Source organism: Drosophila grimshawi, unplaced genomic scaffold (genome assembly GCF_018153295.1).
Source record: "Drosophila grimshawi isolate 15287-2541.00 unplaced genomic scaffold, ASM1815329v1 contig_44, whole genome shotgun sequence".
NCBI lineage: Eukaryota > Metazoa > Arthropoda > Insecta > Diptera > Drosophilidae > Drosophila > Drosophila grimshawi.
In genome coordinates, this window is record NW_025063240.1 from 6948914 (window position 1) to 6958396 (window position 9483).

The 9483-nt window shown below is 40.7% G+C and overlaps 7 protein-coding genes across 9 annotated transcripts; 1 reads left to right on the forward strand and 6 right to left on the reverse strand.

Moving 5' to 3' along the window:
* The first annotated feature begins 67 nt into the window (after nt 1-67).
* LOC6571738 lies at nt 68-791 on the forward strand. Its single transcript, XM_001997879.3, has one exon. The coding sequence runs from the start codon at nt 68-70 to the stop codon at nt 746-748; it is 681 nt and encodes a 226-aa protein (XP_001997915.2). The 3' UTR covers nt 749-791.
* LOC6557105 lies at nt 789-2266 on the reverse strand. The gene is made up of 3 exons (XM_001984976.3): nt 2046-2266; nt 1869-1971; nt 789-1802 (listed from the first exon to the last, which is right to left on the reverse strand). The coding sequence occupies exons 1-3, from the start codon at nt 2189-2191 to the stop codon at nt 948-950; spliced, it is 1104 nt and encodes a 367-aa protein (XP_001985012.2). The 5' UTR covers nt 2192-2266; the 3' UTR covers nt 789-947.
* Nucleotides 2267-2410: 144 nt separating this feature from the next.
* LOC6557171 (BAG family molecular chaperone regulator 2) lies at nt 2411-4908 on the reverse strand. 3 transcript variants are annotated; one of them, XM_032736132.1, is made up of 5 exons: nt 4622-4908; nt 3632-4182; nt 3181-3201; nt 2974-3116; nt 2416-2901 (listed from the first exon to the last, which is right to left on the reverse strand). In XM_032736132.1, exons 2-5 carry the CDS (start codon nt 3880-3882, stop codon nt 2525-2527), a joined length of 792 nt encoding a protein of 263 aa, XP_032592023.1. In that variant the 5' UTR covers nt 3883-4182; nt 4622-4908; the 3' UTR covers nt 2416-2524. The 3 variants fall into 3 exon arrangements, with proteins under 3 accessions (XP_032592025.1, XP_032592023.1, XP_032592028.1); XM_032736137.2 differs by lacking the exon at nt 3632-4182 and adding an exon at nt 4240-4388 and having other exon boundaries at nt 2420-2901; nt 4622-4851; XM_032736134.1 differs by lacking the exon at nt 3632-4182 and having other exon boundaries at nt 2411-2901; nt 4240-4887.
* Nucleotides 4909-5048: 140 nt separating this feature from the next.
* Nucleotides 5049-5890, reverse strand: LOC6557632 (probable chitinase 10). Its single transcript, XM_032743348.1, is given in 3 exon segments — nt 5049-5242; nt 5245-5802; nt 5866-5890. Coding segments are annotated over 3 exon segments (777 nt in total).
* A 1143-nt stretch (nt 5891-7033) lies between these two features.
* Nucleotides 7034-7998, reverse strand: LOC6557151. Its single transcript, XM_001984973.3, has 2 exons — nt 7365-7998; nt 7034-7287 (listed from the first exon to the last, which is right to left on the reverse strand). Exons 1-2 carry the CDS (start codon nt 7986-7988, stop codon nt 7066-7068), a joined length of 846 nt encoding a protein of 281 aa, XP_001985009.1. The 5' UTR covers nt 7989-7998; the 3' UTR covers nt 7034-7065.
* Nucleotides 7999-8155: 157 nt separating this feature from the next.
* On the reverse strand, nt 8156-8731 carry LOC122322570 (uncharacterized protein in LEU2 3'region). Its single transcript, XM_043215330.1, has one exon. The coding sequence runs from the start codon at nt 8729-8731 to the stop codon at nt 8156-8158; it is 576 nt and encodes a 191-aa protein (XP_043071265.1).
* A 19-nt stretch (nt 8732-8750) lies between these two features.
* LOC6556591 lies at nt 8751-9467 on the reverse strand. Its single transcript, XM_032743347.2, has one exon. The coding sequence runs from the start codon at nt 9437-9439 to the stop codon at nt 8900-8902; it is 540 nt and encodes a 179-aa protein (XP_032599238.1). The 5' UTR covers nt 9440-9467; the 3' UTR covers nt 8751-8899.
* Nucleotides 9468-9483: the final 16 nt, after the last annotated feature.

The following is a 9483-nucleotide window of genomic DNA, read 5'->3' on the forward strand; positions in this document are numbered from 1 at the left end:
GTATGATATTGGAATGTAAATATAAAAAGATTCTGTTAGTTATTATTATTATTTTTGTTAGCACAGAATGTCTAGGGCAAAAGATAGCAAAATGACAAAAACTGAGACTGACTCCGATGACGATGATGACCTACAAATGAGGATGCTCTTAGAAGCCGCCGATCCCACGCTCCTCACAAATGATATGTTCAAAAAACCAAAGACACAAACTCAGCCATCGACAACCATTCAATTGGATTCAACAGAAATGGGGACTGCAAGGAAAATGCCTAAAACTGAACGGTACCTGGATGAGCAGTCTGTTGCAGCTGCCAGCGATCTGCAGGTCAGCAAGGAAATGCAGACACACATTTGGGGGAAACTAAGCGCAATTATTCAAAACCAAATAGAATTTTGTGAGCCCAAGCAGCAAATCCACTGTGAATCACAAGAAAAACAGTTAACTTGGACCAATCAAGTGAAACTAGTTGCCAATGCCGATTGCTATATCGTTGATACCATCGAGGAGGAAGCACTGCCGCGAAAGAAACCCACAATCAAGAGGCGACTACCGGACGAAGAGAAGCCATTGACAAGAGCTGTTGCAGTGGCAGCAGTTGCCGTCAGCGGCGAATCCATACTGAACGGCAAGGATATGAAATACTGGGCTGAGACACGTAAATCCCGCAAAGACAAACTCTACAAATACAAGGCAGGTGTCGGGCGGGGTAACATTCTCACCCTCATCGAGGACAGACGCGATCCGTGAAGTTCGACTCCAAGATTACAAAATAAAATAACAAAAAATTAGCTCAAATATTTATTTATTCTATACTTGTAAGATTATGATTAAAGTTATGTAAATATAGAGCCCACTTGGCCACATGTCTGCTCTAAACGAGATTGAAGCTTTTGACCATTGACCAAGTGTAGTTGATTTGTAATTTAAACTGAGACAATAGAATAACTTAAGTATCTAAATTATTCTGGTAGTTGGTCGACGAAGTGGCCAAATTGGAGCTGGTATTGCCCGTTTGGCCATCGAGCAGGCCGTACAGCACTTGCTGCTGGCTATTGGCCACGTTGCTGAGGGATATGCCTCCAGCATCTGTGCTGCCGCCCTGCAGTTCTTGCAGCATGTCGCCAACAATGTTGCTCATGCTATTGCTGCCGGCGGCACTGCTGCTATTGTTATCATCGCCCTGCTGCATCTCGAGTATGTTGAGGAATTCGTGACGATTGAATTCGTGTTGTTGTTGCTGTTCCTGTTCCTCCAGTTGCTGCTTCTGCATGCTGCTCTGGCTCTCCTTCATCAGCTTATCGTACTCCTGCAGTACACTGTCGAATTCGGCGATTTCGGTGCGATTGCGCGCTATAACCTTGTGCTTGTAGTAGTTGTGCACCTGCGTCAGGGATGTGCCCGTCTTGCTGACGTATGCCTGCTCGAGTGGCACAAGTTGCAACGTTGTCATCTTTTTTAGCTTGCTATCCATATCATAAAAGCTGCGATATTTTGCGATAAGGCTGCGCAAAAATGATTCAGCCGCATCAGTCAGTAGGATAACGGCGGCCTCAGAGCAGTCGGTGAATCCAGCCAGTCGCAGTAGGCCGCACATGGCTTTTCGCATCGCATGCCGGCACATGTTGCTGGATAACTCGGGATAGGATTGGGGATCGCCGCGGGAATATGCCGTGTCCACTGTTGGTATGAACCATATAGGTTTCTGAAACTTTTGCTCGCTGACCAAATCGGCGGCATTCTCCGGCGGAAAGTCCACCTCAGGTATCATTTGGCACGGATTCAAAAGGTAGTTCGAGGATCCCTTAAAATGTGAATACAGTTAATAACCATTGTTCATTTTGTCCAGCAGCATTATGATTAGGCTAACATTTGTGTTGGAGTAGGTATCGATTAGGGATTGAAGCACTTCAGTTTGTTTCATCACTTCGATGGTTTGCGTGACCAGGGAGCTCTTCAGTTCCATTTTGTCGCTATTTAAAATGTTGTACACATACAAATATGATGAAATTCAAATCGCATCGGCAAAATAGTCTAGTGTACTCACTGCTTATCCATAGGCATCGGATCTCCTTGTTGCCGTATCTCATCGAGTTTTCGCTTCTTGGCGTAAGTGGACACATAGTTGTCCGGCGTAAGCGCATTGCTCTCCTCCTCTATTTCGCCCCAGTATTCTCTTTGAATCTTTTGCATTGTGTTTAATTCATCTACTGCTGTTTAATACAGAAGTTTCTTTAGATACACAAGCTTCTTGGACAAATATAAATATCGATATTTTATTGTGATATTTCTTATCGATGATATATCGGTATTTGCCGCTTAATATTATCTCAAATGATTATACATCAATTAAATATACTAGAAGAGGGCACAACTGCATGCAAACCAAATAAATTAAAATGAGGAATTTCATCTAATTGTGTTGGCATATTGTGTATTTGATTTTTGTTTTGGTTTATCGTTTTAGCATTTTCATAACATACATATTTTCGTTAATTTCGAGGGATATTGGTAACTAGTTTTAAGTTAATTGGTAACAGTTTGCTTATTCAGATAGCCCATCAATGCCTGCAGACGCTTCTTAATGTTCTTCTGATCATCCAGAGTGCAACCAAGGAGGGCACTCTCAAATTTCTTATCTATCGGACCCACATCCGCTTCAAGCACGGTACCCAGACGGCCACTGGGATCCATGGTGCTGCTGCAGCAGGCATTTAAATATATCTGGCAACGCTGACGGCTAATGACCGGATCACCCATTTTGATCATTGTATCGATTAGGGCATTAATCTGACTAAGTGAATCCTCCTGAGAATTGTCCCTCACGGTGCGCACATTCAGCTCAACAGTGCCAAGGCGAGCACTAACCCGCTGAATGTACAACATAATCTCTTCGCGCTCGGCTGCGTCACAAATTAAAGTAAATGATGATTTATAAACGTTTAAATGTTCTGTATTAAGGGTCTTATTATTACCATCGCTCATATTTTGCAGCATTTCGTTGCTCTTGATGAGATCCATGGACATTAAGAGGTAGTCTTTCTTCTCCTGTAAATTGAGCGCATCCTTGCGAAACTTCTCCACACGGGCATCCAACTGATCGAGTATGGTTACAAATCTGTAAATGGACATATCACATTTATTTATGCTAGAGACAATTGTTATATTTCATGTGATTTTACCGTTCGTTCGCATTGCAAGGTCTACCAAATGTTGTTTTATTAATAGAAATTGTTGTTGGTGTTGTTGGTTTTGATGGTAATATGAAAAGAGAGAAGCAAAGTTGATTGTTACGCTGTTGTTAGGCTGTCAGCTTATATAGAAACTTAATAATACTCAAGTGGCACTCACACAACGTTTATTTTTTTTCTTTTCATTTTTACTTCTTTTTTTGGACATTGTGTGGGCGCCACTCAAAACAGATTTAAGCTACCACCACTATTATTATAATGAAGCTATACGAATGTAAAAAATAATGATATGCAACTTAGTTTACTAAATATAAGATAGCAGATAATAACTAAAGGCGACAAATTATAAAATAGTTTTTTTTTACGAGAGTGGCTCTCAATTAATTTTTTTTTTTTGTGTGTTCTCTAGTAGTTTTTTTTGTATGAAGTTTGGAATAACAACCTGTCCAGCGCTCTACTGTCGTCGACAAGTCCATACGAGTTACTGCCACTGGGTGAGGATGAGGATGTTGATGCTGCCGCTGCATCCGCATGCAGACCATGTAAATAATCAAAATTCATTGATGCTTCCGAATGATAAATGTGCGAACTGTTGTTGCTGTTGTTCTGATGGTGTTGATGATGCTGCTGATGATGGTTGTTGCCGTCGCTGTGCTCCTGCATGCCATGCACGAATGGAGCATCAATGTCCATATCCTGCGGCTGATCCAGTGTGCCACTCAAATCTCCTGCTGTCCCAGCGTATTTCAAAATTTGACTATGCTTATATTCCTTGTTCTTTGTTACAGTTTTCAAAGTGCGCGCTTTTTTGTACAAACTGGATCTTGAAAGTATTTTTCGTTTTTTGTGGTAGCCTGTTGGCTATTTTGGAATGTGTTAAGCTTTTTTGTTTCTTTTTTTGGCGTGGGTGCTTGTTGCTCTTTGTCTGATGTGCTTAAATTGTTTATATGATAGTTACACACACGCACACACACATACACTCACACTCACCAGCTGCAATAAGAGAGAGGGAGAGAGAACAAAGAGAAGGTTTATTTAGCTATTAATTACCTATCGATTTGTGTGCTGTTTTTATATGCGCCAGCTGTCCAATCGGCTGGATGCGCATAATTCTCATCATCAGTGTACTCTTCCTCATCATTGTCGCTCTCGCAATTGGTGCTGGGATGAGGAGGCATTTGCTCATCGCAGCGTCGACGCTTACGGAAAATGCCGAGCAAATTTTCAAACATATTTGTTTCTTACGCACGCACACACACACACACACACAAACACACACTCGTAAACAACAACAAAATTGACACTTATATTATTGCGCTATTAGAGCAAAATCAATTGTTTGTTGACGATGTGCGTAGAAAATTCTAGCAATTTCTAGCTTCTCTGAAATTGTGGAACTTTTGGTCAAGAAATGTGGCAGCAGAAAATTTACCTTTAGCAGTAGCTGATGTCAAGTTAACTAATCAAATTTATTATTGATTCTGTATGTTTTTTATTACTAAATTGTGTTTAATTTATGTTTACTTTGTTTCGTAAAACTTGCATGCTGAGTTTAAGTTTAAGAACATATTTGTGCTGTGTTCTTCATTATAGTAAGCGCGCGCCTTATTTATATATTTATTTGTTCCTTATAATTTAGTTTCGAAGCACAATTTATAATTTTTATTAACAAATTTCGTGTAAACAGTGGCCTGACCACCAGTGGGCCCGTATGATAGATATTTCGGTATTTTATGGCATGACATCACGACAGTAGTATCGAGAAACGATATTTTGACTGAAACTTAGTTCCGATTATTTAGTACCGATACGGTCACTTTCTTTTACATTGGCAACAATCGATATCGATTATCTTATTACTAATAACGCGGAAAATTCAAATCACGCACACACCTCGCCGTGCGTGACCATTTGCAGGACATGGTAATCATATCGAAATAGTAATAAAACGGGCACTGTTGCAACGTGGCATGACCCTTGACACAATAAATGAAAAACTCACAACGCTGCATATGCGGATAAAGATGCTGTCCATGGGCCGGGCAATGTGCCCAATATTTTCCTCGAGCGTACATTGCGCGCGCTCTGGTAAATCACATTTGGCTGTCACAGCATTCCAGTGCAACTCCCGACTGCACTCTTGCAGTATAGCCCGTCCATAATAGCAAATGTAGTAATGATTACATTTGCTCGAGCTGCCAATATACACGATGCGATCATTGGCCCCCGTCAGTGGCGTTATTGTGGCACAATATGTCGCCGCGTCCGTGACCATGTTGTTCAACTCATTGTCGCTGTCGAGTGGCGGTTTGCTGATGCCGCCACTGCCAATGTCGCTGCCAATGCTGCATTTAGCATTTTCAGACGTATCACAAATTCGATTCACCTTGTTGTAGAACATGTTCGATGGACACGAGGCCAGCACGGCATCCCCGTTTTCCTGGCACAAATAGAACAACCGACAATCAGTCGGATGCTCCACAAAACTACCACTTGCATGATTCACGCACAGGCCAAGAGCACTTTGTCGTATTGTGACCGAATTGGTAGGTTTGTGCATCCATTTCGCTTGGGACGCTATCAGCGTACTTCTAAGTAGCAGCCACAAGAATACTGCAAATAAAAGTATTTATCAGAGACGTTAATATTGGCAGAAATGTTGCAGGATCAACATACGTGAAATTTTACTGTTCTTAGCCATTTTTCTATGTGTGTCAGAGCGCAGTAGAGCGCAATTTTATTCTAATTTCGTAATGAGCAAAGAACTTGGCATATATGCGAGTCAGAATAGTAGCAACAATAGTATCAGAAAATTAACATTCTTCTTGCGTGTCAACGCTTTGATAAGGCCTTCAACCAAAACAATCGTTGCCGGCAATTTTTTCTGCACTACTTTATTTTCAGCCACAATCGATCGACATATTGATTCCACAATTAACACTCCGGAGTCACATCTTAGCTGGAGTGAAAAGGAGGAGCACGTTATTAATGCTACAATGTCGATAAAAAAAAACTAAAAAAAAGTTTTCGATTTGAGATTAGCTACAAGAGATTGTGCACACGCTAATTAAAAACCCAATTAATTATGTTATGCTCTACGTTAGATAGATAGAGACGTATGTACATACAAACATATGTGTCCTTGGTTAGACAACTACCATATCGGTCAATGGGTTTCTCGTCTTGTTTAGTATACTTTCAGATAGCTGGCCCATTTCTTCTGAAACTTCTGAAAACTTCTTGTTGTTTCCAGCACTGATTCAACAGTTTGGTTGTGGTAAAAAAGATAATTAATGACCTTGAGTTCTGGATAACAGAACTTTAACTGCAATTTAATAACGGATTGTGAAATAACAACTGATTTCTCGAGAATTTATCAAAGTAAATGTTTATGAAAACACCATTAATAATTATTGCAAAGTGTTAAGTTATTAGAAATTGACTTCCGATAAAGTTTCGTAGGCAATTAAATTGTAAGAAATAGGAATATTATGAAATCAGATAATACATTAATAATTAGGTAATACAAATATGATTAATTGATTACTTTTAAAAGCTGTCGTAATTTAAATGTAAATTTTCAGTTTTAAATATTACTATTTTGCATATTTATTTGCATATTTAGTTTCTTTTGTTAAATTTATTTTTAAAATGTTTTATTATTCAATCTATTCAGTATTTGTGGTTTACACCCAAGAAATTAGGTTGAAATCATAAAAGTTCATTAAAAAAAAAAATTGCTATTAAATATATTTTTATAGTTGTCCGAAGGCAACTTTATTGATTCCATTTTCAATTAGAAATCTCAAAATTTGTAAAGAAAATAAATGAATAAACAGTGCAATTTTTTGAAAAATGATTTTTATTTAAATTAAATTAGATTAAATTAGTTTTCATAGTCGATGTCAGTCGGTAGCACTTGGCCCGACTGATCGCCACACAGGAGCGCTTCTCGTAATCCCAGCCGTAGAAAAATGGACACTGCTGCAACATTAGGAATCCATTGCGGCAATAGTAGAAATAGTTGCAATTATCTGGATGCGGATAGATGTCAACGGTATGCGATTTACATTGCTCCCGTACGCTAATCGTGGATCTCTGAAAAGCACAAATTCATAAAGTTTCGATATAGTCATCTATGGTAGATGTAGTTTATATATCATTGTTTTACTCACCATACAGTTGACAACTTCAGCTCTATCGCATTTGCCAGTTTTGGAATTAAAATGCAAGTTGGCGGCACAATTCATTGGCAGCGGTTTACCATGATAGCATATCGAATACTCGGTGCAGGATTTATCATTGCCCAGCAGCACAATTTGATTTTGGTTGTCTGTGGCTGGACAATAATTGGCCACAATGGTTACCACTCTATTGGGTAAATTGGCAGGAGTTGTGACCTCCAATGCAAACACCTCTGCCACAGTATCGCTGATTACATTGACAGTCGTCGAACTGACGATTGTTTCTTGCGTCTGCTGCTGCTGCTGCTGTGTCTGCTGCTGCTGCTGCGTATTCAGCGGCAATCCGGTGCGACAATCCACATCTTGCATGGGCTCACACATTGCCAGTTGAGCGTTGAAGAAATCATTCTCCTCCGGACATACACTTTCAAAGGAATCCTCGCCACTGCAAAAGATGAAATGAACGCAGCTTTTGTTGGATGCAATAAATATATCATTGCCGCCAGCCTGGTTGCATTCCTCAAAGACATCGGCCAGCGAAGGATGCCAGATGTTGACCATCATTATCAGCAGCATCAGCAGCAGGCCATTGTTCTTTACGATGGTATTCAGCATGTTCTCTCAATCGTTGTCAATGGGCGACTAAATAACTTGGCTGTGTTACAGAAGCGTTTTAAATGATTCTCACCAGCCGTTTGGCTTATCATCAAATATTCATTAGAACATGTCATGCAAAACTCCGCTGTTGATTGTCAGGCAAACTTTATTATTACTTCGGCTGCTTAAAGATAAGGGTTTGTGCCGATGCATTTACTCAGTGACTCATCGAAATGAAAATGCTGCGGGCATTGCTGCAAAAGTAAATACCCCGAAATGCACTGATAATAATAGTTATCGTTTGCTGGATAAGGATAGACACCATCTCGACCACTCCTGCGGCAAATGATTTGCAGATTGTTGCTGCTGACTGTGGTGCTGCTGGCTGCTGTTGAAGTGGTACTGGGTGTTGGAGTGGTGGTGCTGCTGCTGCTGCTACTGCTACTGCTTGCTTCAAATGTGCTGGTCGGATTTGGATCGGTTTGCTGCGGCTGCTCTGTTGCCACAGTGGTAATAGTGGTGCTAGTTGTGGTGGTGCTCTGTGCAGCCTGTGCTGTGGTTTCATTCGCATCATTACAGCTAACGGGCTCGATGCATTCATCGTTACAATAATAGGAATCATCGCCATTGCAAAAGACATATTCGCTGCACTCGGGATTTGGATTCGGCACGCGACTGATGATGACACCTTCGCACTCCTGCAGGAATGCCGCCTGATTGAGCGGCAGACAGCAGCCAATTACAATTAGCAGTTTCAACATAAAATTACTTGGCCTCGACGATAACTGTTGGCGAAGACACCAAAAGACGTGTGCTTTATAGGCGCATTCGGCTCATGTACTACGATAAGGCAGTTAGCTCATATTTTTTTATTTGTTACAATACAGTTTAACACAACATAGTTCTTAATTAAAAAAATATGTTCTTTTTTATTGCCTACAATCCGGTATGTCAGCGATGCGTCCACTGCAGGTGCCATTTGGCTCATTGAACGCATAACCAATGGGACACTGTTCGACAATCAGAAAACCATCCATACAATAATAGTAATAGTTGCAATTGCCGGGATATTTGTACTTTTGGGTAACACCATGTCGACACAATGACCGCACATCCGTTGTGGCGGAAATTGTGGTGGTTAAGGGTGTATCTGTGGTGTTGGTGCTGGTGCTGATGCTGGTGCTAATTGTACTCCGACCCGAAGTAATTGATGAAGCTGTTGTGCTTGCGATTTGTCCATCACAGGTGAAGTCTGCATCACACCAATCTGTCCTATCACAGAACATAGAATTCACGCCATCGCAATAGATTAAGCTATGCGCGCATTGCGTCTGTGGGTTATCAATAAATTCTCCATCTGCTATATCATTACAATCGGCAATGTTCACGGCACCGACGCTGGCGCTACCGATGACGATGAGGATGACGATGATGACGGGCAGGATGTCAATGCGTATAGACTGTCTCATTTTGTGCGGCTCAATTGTGTTGTGCTTAGGTTTTTATATATTTT